The sequence below is a fragment of the Schistocerca serialis genome, chromosome 8 (assembly GCF_023864345.2).
Source record: "Schistocerca serialis cubense isolate TAMUIC-IGC-003099 chromosome 8, iqSchSeri2.2, whole genome shotgun sequence".
NCBI lineage: Eukaryota > Metazoa > Arthropoda > Insecta > Orthoptera > Acrididae > Schistocerca > Schistocerca serialis.
This window is the reverse complement of record NC_064645.1, coordinates 416378863-416404500: the sequence shown is the minus strand read 5'-3', so window position 1 is coordinate 416404500 and position 25638 is coordinate 416378863. Positions and strand designations below refer to the sequence as shown.

Below are 25638 nucleotides of genomic sequence, written 5' to 3'. Positions count from 1 at the left end.
TCAAGAGTAGTGACTGGCGTATTGTGACGAGCCAGTTGCTCGGCCACCATTGGCCATACGTTTTCAGTTGGTGAGAGATTTGGGGAATGTGCTGGCCAGGGCAACAGTCGAACATTTTCTGTATCCATAAAGGCCCGTACAGGACCTGCAACATGCGGTCGTGCATTATCCTGCTGAAATGTAGGGTTTCGCCGGGATCGAATGAAAGGTAGAACCACGGGTCGTAACACATCTGAAATGTAACGTCCACTGTTCAAAGTGCCGTCAAAGCGAACAAGAGGTGACCGAGACGTGTAACCATTGACACCATTGACACCCCATACCATCACGCCAGGTGATACGCCAGTACAGCGATGACGAATACACGCTTCCAATGTGCGTTCACCGCGATGTCGCCAAACACGGATGCGACCATCATGATGCTGTAAACAGAACCTGGATTCATCCGAAAAAAAAAGACGTTTTGCCATTCGTGCACCCAGGTTCGTCGTTGAGTACACCATCGCAGGCGCTCCTGTCTGTGATGCAGCGTCAAGGGTAACCGCAGCCATGGTCTCCGAGCTGATAGTCCATACTGCTGGAAACGTCGTCGAACTGTTCGTGCAGATGGTTGTTGTCTTGCAAACGTCCCCATCTGTTGTCTCAGGGATCGAGGCGTGACTGCACGATCCGTTACAGCCACGGGGATAAGATGCCTGCCATCTCAACTGCTAGTGATACGAGGCCGTTGGGATCCAGCACGGCGTTCCGTATTACCCTCCTGAACCCACCGATCTCATATTCTGCTAACAGTCATTGGAAGTCAACCAACGCGAGCAGCAATGTCGCGAAAGGATAAACCGCAATCGCGATAGGCTACAATTCGACCTTTATCAAAGTCGGAAACATGATGGTACGCATTCCTCCTCCTTACACGAGGCATTACAACAACGTTTCACCAGGCAACGCCGGTCAACTGCTGTTTGTGTATGAGAAATCGGTTGGAAACTTTCCTCATGTCAGCACGTTGTAGGTGTCGCCACCGGCGCCAACCTTGTGTGAATGCTCTGAAAAGCTAATCATTTGCATATCACAGCATCTTCTTCCTGTCGGTTAAATTTCGCGTTTGTAGCACGTTATCTTTGTAGTGTAGAAATTTTAATGGCCAGTAGTGTATTTGTACTTTGGACGAACTTTGCATGGTGCCTTGAATGCACAGAACTGTTGGATGTGGGGTTCTGCTGCGACACGTGTGTGCAGAAAGTTCCACTGCACTCAGCTGATGTTACTGTGGGATGTGACTTCCCTAGCTCCCCCATTCTCGGTCAGCTTTTCTTTGAGGAAATGACGTCTCGCGGCCTGTAAGGTGTATTAATGTGTAAAGTGACATTCGCTCGTTATAAGGACCCCCTTGTGCAACACGTGATCCTACTTTTTCCAGAACGCAACATTGTCCAGACCACTATTTTCATGCAAAATTGGGCGACACCATCACACGTCACTTGGGAGGTGAAAGATATGCTTCGAGAAACCTTCGGTAACGCCCGCTTCATTTCTAGGCTATTTCAAGATATGTGGCCTTCCAGAGCCCTCGACCTAAATCCATTTAACTTACAGTTTTGCGGGTATTTCTAAGATCATGTTTATCAGGGATGATGACGAATAAGATACGACTACATATCACTGATTACACTGGACATGGTGCGAGCAGTTGTCGACCATGCCATGTCCCGGCCAACAATGCCGTACGCTCATTTCATTTCAAGGATGCAGCGTGATGCTGAGTTGGGAGACGGTGTGAACGTGTTTCGTAACTTGTGATCATATCCTAATTAACGTGCCAGAACCTCATGTGCGATGTGTTTGATCGTTCCTCCCTTTTTCTTGCACTCGCACCACATTCCGACTGCTTGCAGGGCAGATTTTCACTTGGTGGCACAAGGTACCACTATCAGTTTTTTTTCTGCGAGAAGGCTGATTATTGAACATACCTGTAATGTTTCAGCGTCCTTCGGTGTACACAGCCCACACTGTAGCACTAGGAACACTGTCACTTCGATTATAAGCACCTGGTATAAGCAATATTTAGCCACACACAGTCTGTCTACAGTTTGTTTCAAGTTTAGTTCATTATTTGATAAAAAATCATAAAAGTAGTGCTATCATGTCTTACTCGCCTTAATGACATGCATTACCATAAGTTTTACTAAATATCGTATGAATAAATGTATGATACCTGTTCAGTAATGTAATAATATATTCTAAACTAATTTGCAATGTCTTCATATAAAGTTTAAAAGCTAACATTCCACGTAAAGCTGTCACATGCTCCCTTTTCCATTTGTTTTAATCTGTGTTTAATATGGTTAATAATCTAAAACTGCCAATAATAGATAATAGTCACTGCCCGAAAAGTTAAGTAATTTATCGTCACCAAACAATATTAAGAAATCCATTACCAGCAGTACATATAATTTATGTTTTAAGACTTACAGATTTTGTTAATAATGTTCGAAGATTTCCAGTAATTAAATTGGCCATAACCTCAGTAATATTGATTTCTTTATTTTGTAAAGGAAATAAAGTTTTCTCTTGTGGTTCCTGCAAAAAAATATTGTGATTTTGCGGAAGATTCTTCAGTAATGAAGTTTTAAGATTGATCATTTATGATAAAGCTCCTTCCGGTACGTGGACTTGAATCAGGACTGTGCTCTTCGCAGACCGTGCTTTTCCTGTCGATCTGTTGGACTAAATTTCACAGATGTTCTCGAAGCGTCAACTCTGCCTCCTCGCCATGTCTTCCTAACAATTACTGCGTCTGTTTCAAGCCTTGGGGCAGTTAGCAGTGTGTGCTTGATTGACTAATCGAAAGTGCTGTGTCCGTTAAAGGGAATGTTGGTGTTCGATTTTCGGTCTGCCATAAAGTATTTTTTTTAAAAAGTTAAGCACAGCCGGCATTCTGCCATGCAAGAAGAGAATCATCTCAATTAAGGATGGTCGTTCCTTCAGACTAGTGTGAATACGCCAGAAAGGTAAAGAGTACACTTACAATAGATACGTGTCATGCTTATTATTCTTTTTTCCCACTTTGCTTAAAGTGTTAGAGGTAGAAAGGTGTACAGCTACTCAATTTGTGCTCGTTGAGAAAGAGAAAACAACGTTTCCAGAATGAGATTTTCACTCTGCAGCGGAGTGTGCGCTGATATGAAACTTCCTGGCAGATTAAAACTGTGTGCCGGACCGAGACTCGAACTCGGGACCTTTGTCTTTCGCGGGCAAGCGCTCTACCAACTGAGCTACCCAAGCACGACTCACGCCCCGTCCTCCCAGCTTTACTTCTGCCAGTACCTCGTCTCCTACCTTCCAAACTAGACGAGGTACTGGCAGAAGTAAAGCTGTGAGGACGGGTCGTGAGTCGTGCTTGGGTAGCTCAGTTGGTAGAGCGCTTGCCCGCGAAAGGAAAATGTCCCGAGTTCGAGTCTCGGTCCGGCACACAGTTTTAATCTGCCAGGAAGTTTCATATCAGCGCACACTTCGCTGCAGAGTGAAAATCTCATTCTGGAAACATCTCCCAGGGTGTGGCTAAGCCATGTCTCCGCAATATCCTTTCTTTCAGGAGTGGTAGTTCTGCAAGGTTCGCAGAAGAGCTTCTGCAAAGTTTGGAAGGTAGGAGACGAGGTACTGGCAGAAGTAAAGCTGCGAGAACATGTTGTGAGTCGTGCTTGGGTAGCTCAGTTGGTAGAGCACTTGCCCGCGAAAGGCAAAGGTCCCGAGTTCGAGTCTCGGTCCGGCACACAGTTTTAATCTGCCAGGAAGTTTCAGAAAACAACGTTACTCTGAAAACAATTGGGCAATACATTTTAATTGCCAGTACAGACTATAAAACGGGCATGTTCATGAAGCCTTCGTTTGCTGCAGCTACGGTACGTTCCGAAATCAGGGCCTTCATTGTTACTACGTGGACAGGAATCAGAATCTGGATGCCTGTACTAAAATTTTCTGTTTAAATTGCTAGTACAAGTACAGAAAAAATCAAAGCGAAGGTCTAATTTCTTTTATTTCATTCGATACTAAATATTGTACGCGTTGGGGAGCGACGTCGGTCGTCGCTTATTCTGGTGGGGTATTGGGCAGTGACTGCTTACATGTGTAGAACCCGCTGCACTAGGTGCGGCGGAGAGCGAGTGCCTAGGCTAGCGGTGAGTGTTGGCGTTTTTTCAGGTACAGCGGCTATGAGGACTACGAGGAGGGCGGCGGCGACTATTACGACGCGGCAGCTGCCTACCCAGGTAAGTCGTGACCCTCGCTGTCAACTCTCCTCCTTGCTGCGCATCATCTCTTCTCTCTCCTTGCTCCCACGCCGTCTCTGTCGCTCTAACTTCCCACGGGATTGTAGTGACTCTCCAAGCATACTCGTCTTTTCTGTGCCTGAGACTGCATTTCACGACCACCGTCTCACTGTCAAAAGCGTAAGGAGAATGGTTGATAACGGTTCATTGATATGTTGGTTATTATGCAACCTGATACTGGCCGTGCACATTAATGTAGTTTCATTGACGATAATCACTTTCAGGTACAAAGAGATAGCTGCATTCTTTTTCTTTTAAGCCAGCCTAACTATATGCCTGTTGTTCTGTCATCTGCTTCCATCTCTTTTTTGAATTATAATTTTTGGCCGATTTTTCTTAAATTCATATGCATCCTTAATAGATTTTTTACGGCCTCGCTGTTTCATTCGTACATGTCTTGACGGTCTTTCGATAGTACTATACTAGGCACTTGAGTTTCTGTCTCTGGTGGTCCTTGGTGTTATCCTTGTCATGGTGTCGCTGAGTTTTTGTCAAAAATAGGAAAATTGCAGCAACAGCTATAATAACGTAAGAAATGGAAATAACAAGGAAATGAGCAATCAGTTTTACAGAAACGTACACCGGAACCTTTCTTAAAAGAATGACATTTAATGTTTCACAGTCCTTATTTTCCACCCGTTTCGTCGAACAAGCGTCATAATTAACTAGGCTATCTTGCTGTGTTTACTACGTGTCACTTCCTACCTCGAAAGGGAGGAACAGAAATAAGTACACTTCATGGTTGTGATAACAGACACCTATATCTGACCAGTTATATTGCTAACAGAATAAAAGCAAGGATGCTTATCACTGGGCAAGACTTCTACAATTAATAAATGAAACTGGTAGGAATCCCAAGATCGCACACTATTGGTATAACATGGAAGTAATCTCCCTCTGCAAGAAAGGGAAACGCAGTGACTGTAAAAACTATCATGGCGTCAACCTTCTAAACCCTGGTTACAAACTGTATTCAAACATAGTCTATAACCGCATGAAAAATATCACAGAACATTTATTCCTGGGGAACAAAATGGATTGAAACATGACCTTAAAAGATCTTGAGAAGGCCGGCCGGTGTGGCCGTGCGGTTCTAGGTGCTTCAGTTTGGAACCGCATGACCGCTACGGTCGCAGGTTCGAATCCTGCCTCGGGCATGGATGTGTGATGTCCGTAGGTTAGTTAAGCTTAAGTAGTTGTAAGTTCTAGGGGACTGATAACCTCAGATGTTGAGTCCCATAGTGCTCAGAGCCATTTGAATCATTTTGATCTTGAGAAGGCCTTAGCCATGATAGCATATGGAAGATATGTCCGAATAGATATCCATTCTGGCATATCACCTATAGAGGTAATGAAAAGTCTTTATAAAAATACACAAACGCAAATAATGGTGTTCTGAGGAAAGTATCCAGTCTGATCAAAAATTGTGTTAGATAGTTTACCTCCAGAACAATCTTGCGAAACTGTTACTGAGGGTGTGATACTGAAAATACGATACACCCATTGTCAGTGTTACCCTTAGCAAAACTTTAGGGAATAAAGGCCAAAAAGAGACCATCAAAAAATTCAATGAAGTAAGGGCATGCCATGGGAAAAAACTGAGTTACGACAAAAATAGAACAACGAAATTTGCACAGGAGACACTAGGGTTCCGAAGAGGAGGAACGGTCTTACATATCTCCAAAGTGAATGAAAAATCCAAAACTATCGTGAAAATAGGAGATGAACAATTCATGTGAATGGCAAATCATAGAATTCAGCAGAAAATTCTGAAACCAAAGCCGAACGGGAAAAGAGATAATGGAAGACCTCAGAAAAGATGGGAATGATTCTGTTGGTGATTTCGGATCAGTCAGTAGCCTGATCATCGAAAGGAAGACGACGACGACGACAGCAAGTACAGGCATTGTAATGATACTTATGTTAACACATTGTCGTGCTAAATGATGAATTTTTTTACATTCATGATAGCTTTATGAATTTTTCATGCCACTAGTATCTGCATCATAGTGACACTCTTGAACGTAACAGTATTTAGCCCATTTCTTTATAATCCCTCCCCTCTTCCCCTTCTTCTACAAATCATCACATTATTCCAGTGTAGCTCCCTCCAGCGCTATCACTTTAAGTCACCGAATGTTAAACTACTTGGATCACTCGTACCCGCCCGCACATCCGTATATAACGCGGAAATGACCTCAGATGTGGCGCAAGTCGGACCCGCCATTGTAAGAGCAAGCGGACATTCTTGCATTGTGCGTAACGAAGATGTAACAACAGAATGTGTCGGTCAAAAGATCTCAGTGACTCCGAACGTGGGCTTGACGTCACTAGTAGTGATGCGATTTTGAAGTTGAAATGTGAAGGAACGGACAAGTAATGTCGAACGTTGCGGAGGAGGATGTGAGAGTGTGAGCATGAAATCAACGGGAGGAATCATTGGTGAGTTTCAAAGTGCTACCAGAGTGACGGTATTTAGGGAGGTAAAAAGAATGTGGTGCAGTGGACCGCCAGCTCCTCATAACCCACGCAAAATGGTTCAAATGGCTCTGAGCACTATGGGACTCAACATCTTAGGTCATAAGTCCCCTAGAACTTAGAACTACTTAAACCTAACTAACCTAAGGACATCACACACACCCATGCCCGAGGTAGGATTCGAACCTGCGACCGTAGCAGTCCCGCGGTTCCGGACTGCAGCGCCAGAACCGCACGGCCACCGCGGCCGGCTTAACCCACGCAGTTTCGTAATTTGTGCAAAGAGACGTTTGAGGAGGTGTAACGAGAGACTCCACTGGGCAATGGATGACTAGAAAAAAGTAACTTGGAGCGATAAATCCCGCTGTACCCTATCGAAATCTATCGAAGGGTTTGGGTATGACGAATATGTGGAAAACGTTACATATCACCATGTGCAGTGCCAACGGTGGTGTACGTTGGAGATGAACTTATGGCATGGGATGTCTCTCGTGGTTAGTGTGTGGTCATGTTATTCAGCTTAAGAAAACTCTAAATCGGAAGGAAATGAACACATTTTACTGCACTGTGTACAGTAGAGTAACCATTCGGAGACGAGATTTTTTTCTAACAGCACAAGGTGCCTGCCGTGAAGCAACATCTGTGAGGCATAGTGGTATATGGACAACAGTATTCCTGAAATGGACTGGGATGCGTAGAACCCCGGCTTGAACTCACTGGAACACAGATGGGATGAGTTAGAACGTCCACTTCACACCAGACTCCAGCATCCAACATTACTTACCTTCTCCGATTTCGCTTTTGAGAAAGAATGAGCTGCCATTCCTCCACATACATTCAGACGCCTCATTGAAGACGTCCCCAGCAGAGTTCAGGGAGTCATAAAGGATGGACACACCGTTCAAGTGGTCCGCTAATAGGTGTACGGAGACTTTGACCAGGTAGTGTATATGCAGTTGCAGTCCCCCAATTACCGCTCCAATGCACGGAACCTATACCTTTCTTCCTTATTCCTAAATCTCTCTCCTGATTGTAGTAAGCCGAGCTATCGCAGGTCAGTGTCTCCATCTGTTCACTGGGACCATTAGTGAAAATCGGTCTCAGTGCTGCATGGTCTTACATTAATACACATTATCACTCGTATATTGTAAAATGGTGGTTCTGTTCTGTTAGGCTGACGTCATCGATGTATTACTACACAGATCAGCGTCGCACGTAATTCGTTTCTGCAAATGTACATCGCTTATGAACTTGCAAGTCTCTTCGATCGAACCTTGTGGATGTCGACATGAGTTTGGGGTTGTTTCGTACTTTGGACGTTAACCAAACTACTCGCTGTGTTCCTGTATCAAGGAAGATGGCCGTAAAAAAGGGATTTAGCTGTACTTGCGCATCATGTAATTGAGTGATGTTTTCTCCTGCATTTAGAAGTGAAGACTCAGTGAGTGCTTGGAAATTCCTGCTTGGGTTCTGCTAACTAAATAGGCGCTGATGCTATGTCACTGACATCTCACATTGTGCAGTATGAGTTTCCTTATTGCTATTCAGACTTCTGCTGTCGCCTATATCTTAACGATTTTCCCGGCAGCGAGCAATTTTCACATTAATCGGAAAAAAGCATCTAACGCCACTGCTCCGGGATTAATTGTTATTGCTTCCACGCCTATCTGACCCTGGCTGCTCCGTTGTAATAAGGTAAAATATGCTGTGGTGCTCTCTTGGAGTTTCGTGATAGTATTATTGGCTACGCAGAGACCGTGTAGATTACTTATGTAGACAGTGCAAAAACCTGCGAACAGGGAACAAACTCCTTACATGACTAAGAAATTATTTGTCGTGGGTTATTAATGCGCAACTATTTTCCGATGAATGTGGCCTGACAGTTTTATAAATTGCATAAAAGTTGACCAGCTCAGTACCATTCTACGAGCTCTTTACTCCTGGCGGAAAACGTTGTGCATGAGCTATGACTCAAAACGAAGCTGATGTAGCTAATTTGTGTTCTAGCCAAATGGCTTTCATGACTGGCAGCTGTCTTCAAATTAGAATCCATTCAAGTCCAAACAAATACTGATTCGTTCCTTCCCATGGTCAGAAAATTTATGCTTGTTGTTTTCCATGGGATTCCACAGGGACGGAGAGCAAAATCACGCCTGTAGGTGCCACTGCCACTGAGTTGATGGATTTTGACGAAGCATTTCGCTGTATAAGAACACAGTGCGAGATAGTAAAACCCTTAACACGTCACAAAAAAATGTTTTCTTAGCAATGCAAATAGTCACGTTGGTGTTTTGTCACAGATGTACGTTGCATGTTGCCTAGCACTAAATAGCAGCGAGCGGTCGTTATTTTGCGTCTTTGGCCGCACACTGTATTTACGTGGTAGATCGGAAGAAATGTATGTTAATCTGTATTGCCGACGTGTTCAGGTAGCATCTCGCATTGACGGCTCTAGCTATCCCAAAGCGGACGACTCTACGAGCAGCCTAACACGTTGACAAGCATCAGCAACATGTGCTGTGGCGTATGTAATGTCACAAATGGCGCCGTCTGTCGGCGAGTACCGGATGCATGGTGCTGTATCCAAAACTTTTATTCAGCCATAGTGGCACCAAATGCTGCGCGAGATACTGGAACGACGGCCTTTTCATGCTGCGTGTGGTTGCGGCAGGCGTCCTGCTCAATAGTCTCGTTACTATGGCCCGGCGTGACCACGTGGCAGTGCCTCACGCGCTGACGGGTGACCGTGCTTGCGCGACTATCGATCTGACGGCCGGCGTGTAGCGCGGCGCGCAACTTCATGTATATTCATCACGCCGGGAATAGGAGCCGCCGCGGCCGCGGCTACCACGAATGGCAGTTGACAGCCGCACCACGGCGGATTGCTGGGCTTGCGCAGTTTCTAAGCGTACAGTTACTCGGCCGGCGTGGCACAGTCGCCCGACTTGAAATCTGAAATAAAACTTGATCCCGAAAACATCAATTTGGAACACAGAGGCTTTAGTTACACACAACACTTAAAGTTTGCCAGTATACACTTCTGTCAAAGAGCGAAGAATACATTAATCAAAACTTACACGTTCTAGACTAAATCAAATCCTTAAAGAAACTCGTTTTAAGTGTGATGCTTCTTTTTGTCCCCGTAGTCTTTCACGGTGGCAGGCGTCCCACAAACCAGCCAACCAACCACCCAACACCCAGACCGCCCTGGCTTTTCTACAGCGTGCGTGTAGCTAGTCTGTCTGTTCTTTGTTCAGCTATCCATGAAGTGTTTCGTTTGCTGCAGCCTCTGCCCGGTATTATCCGGAGTAACATCTCGATTTACTTCTTCTAGCAGGTGCGAGGCCCAAAAATACGCTAATATTCACAAGTTACGACGCTGTAATCCCTAGTACTTGCGCCGTGTACCTATTCAACGTTTGGAATCTACAAATCAAGGTGTCCATTGAGGTATTTTTTCTACTGTGCCCCACGCAGTGCCTCGTTTTCATTGTGAAATCCATGGAGGATTTATTCATAATAATGTGAGTCTTGTACTGCTGTTCTAGTGACGTGTGGATTCGCATTATTACGAAATATTGTGTATATAGTCAGAGATAGATCGGGTACCTAATGGTTTTGTGCAAGTAATCTAGCAGATGCCATAATTCGCACGAACGCAAAGTTTTAAGAACGGCTTTTAAAATAGCCCCAGCGCACCAGCAGTGGCCATTCTGAGTTCGTGCATCAAAGGTCAGTCGCTGCATATATCAAGGCCAAATTATCATGTGTGTAATATGCAGAGGAATGCAGTCTACCGTGGGATGTATGTATTACTACTCATTCCTTCACTACGAACAAAAAGAGTGAATTAGTGACGTGACGTGGATAGCAGAGAGAGATGTAAAACGCAGTCAGTGCAATGTGTTCCAATGAGACTTCATTTATTTTCTATATTATTTCACTTTTCTCTGAAGGATGATGACATTGCAGCTACCTCTTTCAAGAACACAGGTTTAAATCCCCACTAGTACTTGTAGTTCGCCGGTTTTGGAACCTGCTGACGCATATCGATGCTGTAGTATGAGTGCTTAAGTGTGTCACTGACGTAACAGTAATTTTGTGAGCAAACGCTTTGCGGTTTGTTTAGGTGCAAACACACTTGATTATACGCCCTAATTTTGTGTCAAATATTCGCTGTTAAAGAAATGTCTTCATTGATCAGAGTCCATCTTTCGCAAGGATATGTTAGACACGAGAGAAACACGTCTTCTTCTTCGGATTCGAGATTACCCCGACCCCAAGTCGAAAAGGATGTATTCAAACATGCAGTCGTTCCAGATATGTCGCTCTTGTCAGGAGCAAAGACCTGAAAATAAACCTAAAGGAAAGTATGGAGGTGACACGGGTGTTGAAAAAGAGGAACGTTTACTAAAGAGTGAAATTCGTCAGGCATTTATGCTATTGCCATCAGTGTGACATGAGTAATAGTCACTGGTATCCAGTCTAAATTTGAAAAACTTTTCTCAGAATTCAGGCTATGTAGTTTGTGATAGACAAAAATATTGGCACCAAAGTTTGTTACCAGTACGATACTATTTATTAGCATGCATTTTATTACTATTTTAAATTTGTTAGTCGTTTTACTCTGAATTGCAGTCTTGTTAGTTGAATGTCATACAGTAGTAAAGTTAAATTTCTTTGATTGCATGTATGAAATTCATTTCAAAGCATAGGCATAAAGTTTGTTTATACAGTATTTGTTTTCCTACACATCTTACTTCTCTTTCATTATAAAACTACGCTCATCACGAAAGAAGGCTGATGCTGGGAATTTGACTTTTCGGAGGTCTGCGACCAGGAAGTTGGTAGACGGGTGTTTTGAATGTTGCAGCGCATGAAACATTCCGTAGATATTTTGTCATTTATACGTATTAGCTGCTGAATATTTTTACGAGCATGACTTTCCCAGCAGTTCTAATCCTTGCCTTTCTCTTTCTTGCATGATAAGTCTTTCCTTCATTTATTCTTTCCTTTTAGAAAGTACGGCAGGTGCTGCTAGTCTTAAGTTCCGTTGTGTCCTGTCGACGGGATTCGTTACATCTGCGAAGAAATCGCATGCAACTGCGAAATAATAACAGGCGGTTTCCCACAATGCCCCGGATAAGAAAATTATTTTTGAATGGAAGTGGGTGGTCACATCATAGAATCTTACTGTCTTTCTTTGGCCTTAAAGTAACAGTACGTGAAGAAATATGGGAGGCAAGACACCAAGGGTGCCTCCAAAGAAGGTAGATAGCATCTGCGGGTGGTGCAGACCTAGTTCACTGCTAACTCCCAATGTCTCCAAACATAGGCCGCTATCGCATTCATGCTGACATAACCGTCACTTCCCTTCCTATCAAAACACACTGCGGCCTACAACGTACCTTCAGTATCACCATTTATGATCTCAAAATCTCACCTGACACGTTTGTCCTACCCTGTATAGCTTCTAGCTTCTTTATCTTCCCTGTGAATCAAATCCTGTATAGCTTGTAGCTTCTTTATCCTCCCTGTGAATCAAGGCTTGCTTACTTCATTTTGATTATGTACCAACAATAACAACAGCCGAATCGTCCAGACTCAACTCCAGCTTTCACGACGCCTTGTGACCAGCCCAGTAGTACAAACCCTAGTGGCGCAACACACATGTTCAGTACCCTGACATGTCGTCTTTTGTGAGGGGCAGATCCACCAATGTAATGAACATCGTTTGGCGCCGTCCTAATTACAGTACTACCGTCAGTCACAAGAACGCCACGAATAACGTGGTGGCGACTACTGTAGTCTTCATATTACTATCTCGTATTCGTCAAACCTGTTTAACTCATAATTTAATCGAATTAAAAAACACACTGTGTTTAAATAAAGTAAAATATCTGATGCAGATGACGAGCATCGTAACTGTTGCCATTCTCTTCCCACATGGAGACAGCATGGGGTTATGAAAGTGATGATAATGAAGGAAAGCACCATACCGATAGTCGAAACGTTTGATAGTGACAGACACACCACTGTAGAAAATTTGTAGACGATTTGCTTGCAAATAAAACTGTGGTGAATCAAGTCATCCAGAGGTGTGACAGGTCAAGACTGTTCTGGGCAGGCACTCGAAGCCTGACATTCACCTTTTGTGGGGAATTTCTCTCCAAATTAGGTTTCTCATTTCTGATCCGACTGGTTGTTCTTATTCGTGAGGAAATTTCATTTCATTGGCAAGCAGTGAAATTTTTGTTTTAGGTGAAGAAGCTGTGTTAGAACGCTCAGAGACAGCATTTCCGTTTCTAAAGCAACTCCACAGTTACGTAGGTACGAAGCTGCATTTTCCGTAACCGAAATAGACATCACATTTGTTTTTACGTTTGATCGAACGCAATATCCGGTTTCGCAAAAAGACATACGGAAACTTTAAACAGTGATTTCGGTTTCCATTGTGGATGGTGTGGATACGCGTGATACCACAGTTTCAGAAACCGACAGAGCGGACTACAGAGCTGGCGAGGGGGCCAGCTGCACAGTAATTAAGCATAGACTTTGCGCTTTGGTTTGGCAATACCATTTGCACACTTCTACAACATTTATTCGCATGCGAATCCACCCGTCTGTTTTTATCAAAATTATAATGTGGTGTACACTTTTTGAAACTTCGTCGTTTCGTTCGCGCACATGACGTGTTTATTTTGTCACGATACTTAACAAAATTCCGTAGATAAGGCAAGTTTTCTCAGAATTAACTTGCTAACTGTGACGTCGAGTTCTGTGCAACACAAGCTGTGAATTTTTGTGAGGTTGGTGTTCCTTTGTATTATTCATAATACTCCAGAAATATCTGTCTAATAGCATAACAGATCTAACCATATCCTCCATGGGTTACTTATTGTGTGAACTATGCCACTAGATACTGGAATTACACTCACACTCCGCTCATCGTCTTGTCCCTCCTGTTATAATACGCACATCATCAACTTACTCAACTTTTGCAATACATGTTTGTTGTAGAATAATGGTCGGTCACGCGCATAGTTGTCTGTCCGTACATTTCCTGTCTGTCTAATTTGTACTGGTTTCACCTATCACATTTTCCCATGTTGGCAACTACGCTCCATTCAATGCTGGCATTATTTGTTTGGAAAATTAAATTGCAATCTCTGCTTACCATTACTGGCACACAATCGCATACGCTCTACATGATTCGTTGTTTCTCTGGGTCTTTCAGAATGCGAAAAGGCTGGCTGTGAAGTTCCACACGTTAACAGTCATCAGTTTCTGTCTTCAGTACAAACTTTTTATGGCATCAGGCTCTGTGTGCATCACTATGGTTTTAAAAATTTTTGAAATTTAGATAACGTGTGAATTGAATTTACTTTCTTGTAACCGAATTGTGGACTCTGCGTCCCTCTAATAAGGAAGTCGTAAATTGGTTTCTCCATCTTGGAGACAGTTCGTCTACTGGACAAAACTATGTGGCGTCATTCACCTGCTCCTTAACAACTTCCTGTAATACATGCATTCTTACAACTCGCATCACCTCGTGGCTTTGCTCCTTTCCCAAGCGACACTGCAAGAAGTTTGTTTTAGTAGTAGTGGTAGTATTTTTGCCTTCATATCACCACAGTGGATTCAATGATAGTGTAACAGTCAAGGACGCAGTCTTTTACGTAAGGAATGTCTTCGCGTGATAGTGTTGCTGCGAATTCCAGCGCTGTGTTTCTGCGACCTGGCTGAGTTTCGATCCACAGCTTAGGCGGTAGTGGTGTTCTAATAATTATCCGCTTACTAAAACTGTCATCATGATTACTACTTTCATTATGTGAAAATTGTTCCTGAATTCCGTCATGGAGAGGATCAGGGGCTGATGAAAGTAGATTTCGATCCCAAAACTGTGTTTTGGATCTCCCTGTGTACCCAAGAGGGAATAATTTTGACAGATAGGATTTACTTTACACCCATTCATGTGTATCAAGTTCCATAAACTCAATAAAAAAGTACTGTTATCGCAGGATTGGGGGCGTTGTGGAATGGCATATCGGTTTACTAGGCTCTGAAAAGCGCAGGCTCGAGTTAAAGACCAGTTAGCCGCTAAATAGTTCGTACAGCAGGATACCATGTCCCCGAATTTCAGACAAGGGAAGCGATTTTCACGCAGTTAATAATAGCTACACTGAAAGCGATTAGATACAATAAATTATTGTTTCCCCACATTATTCCACATGTCGATATTAGGGGAAAAACAGTGTACTTAGTGTTCTTTTACACACTGCAAAAGACTGAAAACAATTTCTTCAAGAATCAGTGAGATCAGTAGTCACTTGATGTATACGAGGTTCATTAACTTCCAGGACATCGGTACAAGTTTTCGAAAAGTGATAGGGAAATGAAATTTCATCCTATGTGTTTAATACGTGTAACTTTTTTTCCCCTACAGAGGTTTTCAGGGCATTATGCTCATTGTAATGGAGGGATTTTCTTTTATGTCGGCAGGTGAAACTTTTCAAAGAATGAGCGTAGCGACACGAAGCTTGTCAAGATTTACTTTGAAATTTTTGTAGAAAGCAAATAGAAATATTATAAGTATGGACGCTAAGAACGCCGCCGTAACGCTTACCATGTAAATTACGGGCAACGGGTAGGTCCTCCGCTTTACTGGCACGCTTGGCCGTGGTATTTCGGACATTCCCCGCCGCCTTTTTAATAAAAGATTTTTGGGAAGATTTGCACAACTTTCACACTTAGCTGCGGAGCATACACGGTATTGAAACTGTGTGACGAAGCACCTGGTCATCATATTCGCGCGTTGTTATATACTGTTAGTGGAATACCTCGATAGAAATATTGTCAATGTGCGGAGCCAGCGCGTATCTGTCGATACTTCGAGAGCATCAGCGGAATGGCGGTGGAAAATAGGCTGTGGTAGGGCCTCTCGAATACGAAGGCGTATAACAGTGGTTTATTACTTCTCTACATCGTCCTCGCTAATCGACGTTGTTTTAACGTTATCTGCGTCTAGTCTTACTCCTCTTGTAATTTTCCTTTTTTAAAATTTTATTTGCATGTGGCACATTTGTCACAACTAGTAAATCAGTGTCGCAATCTAGTCATCATACAAAGTGTTACTAATTGACGCCGATTTCCTTACTTTTCATTTTATTTTCCGCTTAGGCACATCTATGCCAGAGGCGGGTACCATCTCTTCATCAGCAAACGACGGTGCCCCCAGGCCACGGAGGCAGGCTGCGTTGGTTAAGCTTCTTCCTGTGTTTATTTCAGAAAGTTAAATGCTCTTAAAAATACAATATTGGTGCCATACACGATTAAGGCACTAAATGCAGCCGTTTCTTTTCCTGGACCTATGTTAAGCAGGGCGCTGCCCGCATTTACAACAATGGTAATTTACTGACTCCAGACGTAACCCGAGGAAGAACTGTGATCCACGGCTGATAGTGCTAAAATAAAACCTCTACGGCGGACAACGCAGCATGAGAAGTATGAAGCTAAGATTTGCGCTCATCACCTTCTGATTCGACAGTTCTCCTTACAGTATAATTTCAGCGACTTACTTAAAAAATACTGATACTTAGTACGTGCCCATTTGTTTTCCGCCACGACAATCAGTGTGCAGCTTGTATCTTCCGCCAACAGTCGCCATCTACGGCCTGAAAATAAAGATACTAACGGATGTTAGCGACAGCGTCAGAAAACGTTCCTGTCATAATCATTTCACCTTGGATGAGCTTGGAAGTACTCTTCAACACAATGTCACTGAACAAAATATATAAAGTCCACCCTTAAAAGAGCGTATTGGTCGCTTTGGAGCACTGCAGATGGTGTCGAACTGTCACTAGACGGTGATGTGACCCTCCGCCGTGGAGACGTGACTGAATGTCAGAAAGAAGGCATTGTATTTGCATGTGGGCCTGACCACTCTGTGAATGAAGTTCCACATATCGTCACATTAGCGCTGATTGCCCAAAGTTCTGTAAGGAATGGCTACCACTTGCAGCCGTGTAACGCAGAATAAGACCAGGGGATGCAAAAATATCCAAACCGGCAGAAACGAGAAACGGGTTTCACGTTTTGTCAATGTCAATAGATTTCAAGTCCGACAGGAATTGATGCTGTCAGTGGATGTAGGTCCAACGTAACCAATTTCCGAGCTAGCATTCCGAACGGAACTGCGTGCAGTGGAATTGGAGTCGGGTACCTCGCAAAAGGCCCTTTCTCGTAGCGGCACATAATTCTGTACTACTTCAGGGGGCCAAACAACACAGAAACTGGACAGTAAGTGACTGGAGGCATGTAGTGTGGTCTGCCAAGTCGTGATTTCGCGTTGTATTAAATGATGCAAGGCTACGACCCACTGAGGCATTTAATCCCTAGTGTGTGGAGTGTGTATTTCAGGGCTAAGGCGATTCGTTAATGTCTTAGGGAGTTTTTCGTACCATGACTTGGACCACCATCAGTCTTCAACATAAACCATTTATATCAAGTATTGAACTTTCTTTTGAGTATTCATGATCAGTTTTCTGTGGAGAGTTCTGTTTTCCAGGATGACATCAGCCATGATCGTCCTGGTTTGATGTATATTCAGGCATCCTAACATATCTCCACTGGCCCACTAAATAACCCGGCATTAATCCCTTAGAAAATGGGTGGGACTGTCGAGCAGTGGGTGAAACGTAGGTATCAATAGCGCCGCAATTTGGTCGCTGTATGGGATGTAATCGTCAATGGGTGGCATCAGCTGTGTGTGTGTCATACGTGTACAACCTTGTGGACTATCTCCCTTTCTATATTGAGTCCATTAAAAAGGCTAGAGACAGTGTCACAGTGTATTAGTCTGATGTCTCCCTGGGGTGACTTTTTACCAGTGTGCTTATTTGAGGCATCGGGAAGTTGTTCCCGTTTCCAGTGCCCTCCGTTTCTCGAGTTCCAAGATAGGCTCCGCACCCGGTTCCCTCGTCTCCTTGCCACCTCTTGTTCGCAGACGACTCCGCCAGCCGCTGGAAGGCCTTCAAGAGCAGCACTGTGGCCGGGGTGAGCACGGACCGGCCGCGCTACCGCCCCACTCCGTATGCGCGCCCAGCCAAGTAATGAGCGCCACGGCAGCGGCGGCTGCTGCGGCGGCGGCAGCGGCGGCGGCGGCCCGCCCCCACCATCACCACCACCATCACCACCACCACCAGCATGTCCACCAGCAGCAGCAACAGCAGCTGCTGCACCTGCACCACCACAGCCACCACCTGCAGCAGCGGCAGCGGCACCCGACCCAGTAGCAGAGGCCGGCGCTGCCAGTGAGTGCCGCAGCATTGCCTAACCAGTATAGCCTAGCGCGGGCCGCCTACTGACTCCATAACCAAAACACGGATACTGTACCAATTACAGACGCTCGCTCTCACCTGAGAAGATAGAAAAGTGGAGCGAAGCTTGGTGTCAATTCGAGTTTAAGAAAAAACATTAATCTAGTCCTACTCTTTGGACAAGAAGAATAGGGATGTCTACACCATATACAGTAATTTGGTGTTAATCGTTAAAACAGGTTAACGACAGATGTATTTAGTCTATCCTTTGCATTAGTATCGATTGGTTCGACATTCATTCATTTATTTAGTTGAACGTGAAGAGTCGCATAAATGTTTTTCCATTGTATATGTGCTTCACATTTTGACTATCTCTTGTGTTCTGACATAAAATTCTGTTTGAACCAGGACATTAACATACAATTTATTTTCCTTAAATTAATTAGTAGCTCTGTTCTTGCAAAATGGTGTGTAATATTTCATTCTTTTGTCTCCCATATTAACATCATTCATGTTGGTAATACCAAAATTCAGAATATTTTTTCACACACCATAGTGTGAGAGGAAAAGCTAAAATTTTATTTGAGCCGTAAATTTTGTATGTTAATGAAGTGTGCAGTTACATGTCAGAATATGGGCAATAGACTCAAATAAAACATTTATGTGACAGGTTGTACTGGGATAGATTATTCCACTAGTACACTACATGGAGTTGTTTCACGATAGAGAATGTGGCTCAGCATAAATTTTAGTACACTTCTATCTCACCCTAGCTACTCCGTCCTCCTGTATTCGACAAGGCTGGATCAGAATTAAAAACGTGACACATCTCTTTATAATCATTTTGAACTAAAATTTTGCAAATTTTAGTTTTACTTTTTTTGTTTTCTAATTGTACTGGGCTAAAACACTTATAGCTCCTAGTGTAGATGGTATATGGTACTGCATGAAATATGTAGATGTTTATAAATGTGTTCAATGTGCAACACTTGACTGTAATTGTTTTGTGAGCATCGGCAGTGGGAATTAGTTTTGTCGAAGCACATATACAATTCACAGTACTGAATATTAGAAGTAAACATAGTATTCTTGTCACATTTACTGTAACATGTGTTAGTTGAAGTCAACCAGTATTTAGTAATTTTCTTCATATTATGATAGACCTAAAATACTACTAGTATTTTATGGTAGTGCTGTAATCTTTTCGTTTCTAAATCAGACATCATGTAAAAGCCAATGTAAATCCTATACTTTTGTGGACAGCGTTTACTTTCAGATTTGGTTTCACATGCTTCACACAACTACAGAACTTACATACAATTATATGTATATATCGCATTTTTGTGGCCAGTGGTGTGTACTAAAAATTTGAATGGAAACTATTGTGGGATTTTATGTGTGTTCTTGAAAGAATCTGGTTGAAATACCATTGGATACAGGGTTACTTCACAGCAGTTGTTTGAAAGTAGCATTCAATGGGATGACAATCAGAACACGTGTGGCACTAAATGTTTGCCATGGTACCTATATTTCGGTTTGTGGCTGATGGTGTCTTGACTGAATTGGTATTACTAAAGTGGTCCAATCTATATTAACCCACTCTTGGGCTTTATTCTTACGAATAATCTGTTGATATCAAAATGTGTAGATTTAGCTACTTCACATCTCACTATTTAAATTTTCTGAGAAGCCCGTTGTCTAGGAAACATTGTTCAAATGAAATATATATAAATATATTTTCATGTGTACTGATTTTATTGGAGAATTAAATACATTTGTGAATGATTTTTATTTAAAGTAGGCCTAAATCGCACAGTATGTAGCTCAGGTTGCTGCAATATATTTTTACAAGCAGATCATCTGAAATACCTATCCAGTAATTCAATAATTTAGAATTTGTGCAAATGACTTGAAAACTGTATCTAAAACAAACATTGTAAATATAACCCCAAATGTTTTGAGGCTGTCAGTATTGATGACTAAAAAGGGGCAGGAAAGAATTTTTAATCACTAAAGTAGATATCTGCGTAGACGGAAAGCCTTTACCTAAAGGGCAGTGAATAAATTGTTATGATTGGTGTCCTTATTACTTTATTGTCCATACGACAAAGCAGCCTAAGTCTTGAATTTTTGTGTGTGATGCAAAATACTGTAGTGTATTCTCCTTAGCTTCTGAAATGTTTTAGATATTTTAAATCTCAGAAATCATACTGTAATTAAAGATAATTAGTGTCTGATAAGTAAAAAGGCTGAGTCATCTATGGTCATGTTTGCAGGATAATGGAACATGTGGTATGTTTAGAGCCAAGTGGTGTTCTTGGACAAGAACTTTTTAATAGCCTTTAAAAGTTAGTGGTGTGTAGTACATTATAAAAGAAGCATTTAAAATGTTCTAATTTAGTTTTATTTTTCTTTCAATAATCTTAAATTAATTTCTTTAAAGTAATGTTGTTAGTAGTTTTGTGAAATGTTTAAAAAGGATGTTACACGTAGCATTAAAATATAAACTTGTAAAAGAAACACAAAAATATTACATGAGCAGTTTTCATTAGATGTAAAAGTTATGGTTAAAATTGTATGTTTTTTCAATGAAGATTTTGAAATCTTCCATAATTAAAATTTATGAAATCTGCTTCTGTCTTTTCTTAAAACACAAACATTTATTTAAAAGCGGCAATAACTGATATCAGGTGCTCATAAGGAGTGCAGAACACTGCGTTTTTACACACACAAAATTTCAGAAATCATTTATTTCAGTGTATGCAGTAAGGTATCCAGTGTCCTTTTAGAAATCGTCTATAGTTTCTTGTTTGTTGCGTTCTTCATGTCTAATTTGAGATCTAATATGCTCTTAAGTGCAATTTTAGAGAAACCTCAAGCAAATTCCAAGTAAAAAGTATAACTCAGTAACTATAAATTCACAAGTTGAAAATTCGAAAAATAAATCATAAATCAAACGACATGTCTGAGTAACAATGGAGCATCACCTCTGGAGAAATTTGCAAAACAGGTAAATAATTTATTTAAATATATAATTTAAAAATATAGATATGTATTATGATTTATTAGAATGTCGGTGAGATTTTGTTTGTGGCTACTTCTTTAAGTTGTAGATTTTCGTCTGTGTTAACTGGAGCGTAAGGCACTGCTAAAATATATTGTTTACTGTATGTGCATTACAAAAATGAATTTATAACTAAACATCTCAGACATGTAAAGAGAAAGTTATGCTCCTTCTTCGCTGACGAATAATGAAACTTAATTAAGTATGACCACAAACACTCACAAGCATAAATAAGTCATAATAACTAATGATGTTGCAATTCTTTACTGATTTGGGATTAGTTATGTTTATTGAAAATGCTAATTATAAATTCCTTTCCATTCATCTCATATAAAACAATTCTAAACATTTTAAAGAATACATAGAATGAAATAAAATGTTAACTTCTTAAAGAGATCAGTTACTCAAATGAGTTCAGGTAGTCTAATAATATAATTGTAATATACCAGTAAAATAAAGGTAAATTCATGTTTAATGTTGTTTTAAAATTCAGTGTTATGAATTTATAGTTAGCAGAGGAGCATCTAACAATATATGTTTCACCAGCATTAAAATAAATCATTTAAATTAATATAGATCTCACTAACATTTCAGTATAATTGCTTTACACACTCTCAGCCTAAAATCATATTTACTCTGAAAGTTGTTAGGTTAGCTTGTGATTTCAGCCCTTAGCTACAGAAAACACCCAGTGTTCTCCACATGTGTTTGTGGATTTAAGTAATCAGATTTACATCACCCACAGCAATAAATATTGAGTTGCAAGTATTGATCTCATTTTAATGACTGATATAAAATGACTATAGATATTGAATATAATATCTGTATTTGTAGATAATTTGTGATGTATAATTAAGCGTATTTTGGGATGGAAGTAGATTATTAACACAAGTGAAGTGAGAAATAAGTTACTTCTGTTCATTAAGAGCAAGTACAAAGGGCCCCAAAATGTTGATAGTTACTAGTACTATTCTTGTTATCCCTGCCTAAAGTCAATTAGCACTGACTTTATGTCTCTCTTTTGTATTTATGTTTGTTTATTGACAAATGTGTTCACGTTTGACCCTGTAAAGTCTTTTGTAGTAAGTGAATTTTGATAGCCAATGTCACAGATCAATTAACAGTTCAAATATTTGTCGTTGTCTGACTTGTAAATAATTTTGAAAAGGCTGTGATATGTAAGTTTACTCTCTTGACTTCTGGTTTTGATGATGTATAAGTTAAGAAGTTTATTTGTGTGGATGAATTTGTACTGTAATCTTCCTGATAGTGATTAACTAATCAGTAACATTCTGCTTTCCAGCTGCATGGATATCAGTTCAGAAGATTCGGCAAGAAAATTCATATGGGTGATGCTGCAGTGAATGTTTTTAAAGGGATATGTGGGACCAAGTTCCTTATACTCCATAAATGCTTGTTCTTCTAGCTCAGTGAAGATGTACAAATGATAGAGTATTAATGAAATATATTTTTAATTATTTTTCTAAATTTAGTATTTACTGAACGTTCAACTTGTAAGTCATTTATTTATGTATGTATTTGAACCTGCTATATACACTTGTTTTTCAAGGACATCATTTTTGGCAGACAACAGAATAAAATTAGGATATTAATCACACACACACACACACACACACACACACACACACACACACACACACACACACACACACACACAAACTTTCTGATATATTTACTTTTCTCTCAATTTTTTTACAATTGGGTTTGAGATAATTATACTAGCCAGATACAAATTTCATACAATTTCATATAATCCTACTGGTCAATTATGTTGTGTGTTACTGCATCATCCAGTGCACTACTATTTCAAGCATTCAGAGTTTAAATAATAATTTCTGTCACAAAAAACACATACCAAATTGCATAAAAGATAAAATGACTGTGTATTGGGATGTCATGGTTGACAACACTAAAGTCTCTAGGGACTCAGGTAAGGACTTCATTACTTTCAGGGGGAAAAACTTGAATTGGAGAAGTTACAGCATGGTGTAATAAGAAGGCAGCTATTGTTATGAAGTTTAATCCTGCAGAGCATGTACCCTCTTCCTTGCAAAGTATCACAAATGTAAATATTACACAGTATCAGTAATGAATAATTATAGAAACAGTTATTTTCTATTACTGTGTCTGTTAGAGAGAGAGAGAGAGAGAGAGAGAGAGAGAGAGAGAGCGAGATTCGTGAAGACATTTCTGGAAGGTCATGCCTGGATGAAAAATAATGTTATATTTGTAATAAAATAGCATTTTTTTAACACTCTGTTACCAATCCACTCTTCAATAATGGCATATGTTAGAGTTGACAGACAAATAGCACTTCGCCTTTATGGAAATTTGAAAATACTATATGATCCTTGTAGCTTGAAGGTTTGGAAGACTGAGGATAATGTATTGTAGTTCATCATTTGTGTTACTTTTGCTTCTTTCCTGTCTAATATGAAGAGTGTTGTGGTACATTGTCTCATTCCTCAGAAAGGTGTTAGTTCTTGTTCAAGATATGTAAAATCATCATAGTTTTTACTGTGAAGTGAGTTATACAGACTACCTATTCAGTTTTTCTGAGGCAGCATTACACACTTGGAGAAACCTGCATGTTCATGGAGACATGTAGTGAAGTCACACGTGAATGTTCACCAAAACCGCATGTGTGCATGTGAGAGAAATGAGAGAGAGAGAGAGAGAGAGAGAGAGAGAGAGAGAGAGAGAGAATTTCATTTGTAAATGAGTAGGTTATTTTAATAACAACATGTTAATTTTTTTTGTTATTTATTACCACAGCACACAGCTCAGCTGGAATCCTCATGAAGATAAACTTATATCTTTCAACTTTTTTGCTGTGGATACCAGCAGAATTAAGGATAAGTTTTATACTCTCATGTATTCTAAATGTCTTCAATCTTTCATGCAACAAGAGTAATGAGTTTGTAAGACAGTTACAAAATATGTTTGTTGTCCACTACTACATCAAGAAATTATCATGTGCTGTTTGTGATGCAGTGGACTGTAAAAGGGAAATAAGTTGGAGAGGGTTTGACACTCTCCATTAGCAGTTTTTCTCCTCTTTGCATCAATTTTTTTTATGCTTGAGGTATAATTTCTTTGTGCCTATTTCCCCACAAGCAAGGAAATGTGGTGATATTATTCTCTCTCTCTCTCTCTCTCTCTCTCTCTCACTCTCTCTCTCTCTCTCTCTCTCTCTCTCTCTCACAAACACACACACACACACACACACACACACACACACACACACACACACACACACACACACACACTCTCACTCACTTTTGAAGGCGAAAGTGGTATTTCACTGATGTACAGTGCCCTATTATGTAGTGTATCTGAAGAGTTTTGTCATCACGCATTGATTTTAGTCTTATTGAATGTTTTCAAATAATTGAAGGAACATTTTAGATAAAGTATATACATCGTAGTAAATACTGAAAGATTCCTCGCCAACTGAGACTGAGTGCCAGTATTTCATTTACTAAGGTAATTACTGTGTCTCATAAGTCCACGTTAAATCTGTTTCTCGGGTTTTAGTAATTATGAAGTTGCACCGGTGTAGCTTTAAAAACCTGGGCTACGGTCAAATGTTGTCATTCCATTGAACTAGTGTAGCTGCCAACTGGGTGAGAGACGGAAGCATTCGTACACAGTTCTTTCCGCAGACTGGTTATGCAATTGATGTAAAGCTAAAAGACATTGCCTGTAGCAGAATCATGTGACCAAGCTAGTTGCCTGGTAGCACGTAGAGTACAGCCTTTCCTCACTTTCATTTCAGGGCTGAGCGGACATGCAGCTGTTCTGGAGGGACTGAACTGAGTAAAAATTCTCACTCCTACCTACAACTTCCAGTACTAAAATCTAGCGCTCTACCTACTAGACCACCATGGCCTCTAATTTTGTGAATGTGTGGTTCAAAAAATGGATTGTCTATGAAATGCAATGTCAGGAGGGATATCGGCATTTTATGAAGAGCTTCTTGTGTAAGACGTAGACGTCAAATGGCAGTGTCATCTCTAAGGCTCACACAAACTTATTGTCTGGATTGTGCAGTGCCACTAGCCAGGCACTGTGAAGGATTTCCAGTACCCCATTTAAATGCAACTGCCAACTACTCAAACATTTTTACACCTTTTGCCTGTTACCATACAGAGGTTACATGATGACAACGACATTCTGGTAAGCCTGTTGCTGCCTTGCACTGGTATATAACCTGCAGCAAGTATAACGCTAAGGCAGTATGCTGTCGGCAATGTTTGTGGCACCTGGTGCATCTATTAGACAGGTGCGAGGACTGAGCAGCATGATACATATTTTCATTTTAGAGCAAGTTCTTGAAGGAGGTGAATTTGGAGCACCGTACAACGTCCGTCAGTGCACTCAGGCATGGACAAAGCAACCATGTTGGATTCCCATTGCTGGACCAAGG

General features: G+C 41.1%; 1 protein-coding gene across 1 annotated transcript in view; it reads left to right on the top strand.

Annotated features, from left to right (window-relative positions):
- LOC126417043 (KH domain-containing, RNA-binding, signal transduction-associated protein 3-like) overlaps positions 1–20756 on the top strand; it is a 529689-nt gene extending 508933 nt beyond the window's left edge. Inside the window, exons 6-8 of the mRNA XM_050084934.1 lie at positions 4201–4268; positions 15987–16062; positions 17737–20756. Coding sequence (XP_049940891.1) covers positions 4201–4268; positions 15987–16062; positions 17737–18100 — 508 coding nt within the window. The 3' untranslated portion in view covers positions 18101–20756. The remainder of the gene's footprint in view (positions 1–4200; positions 4269–15986; positions 16063–17736) is intronic.
- The last annotated feature ends 4882 nt before the right edge of the window (positions 20757–25638 follow it).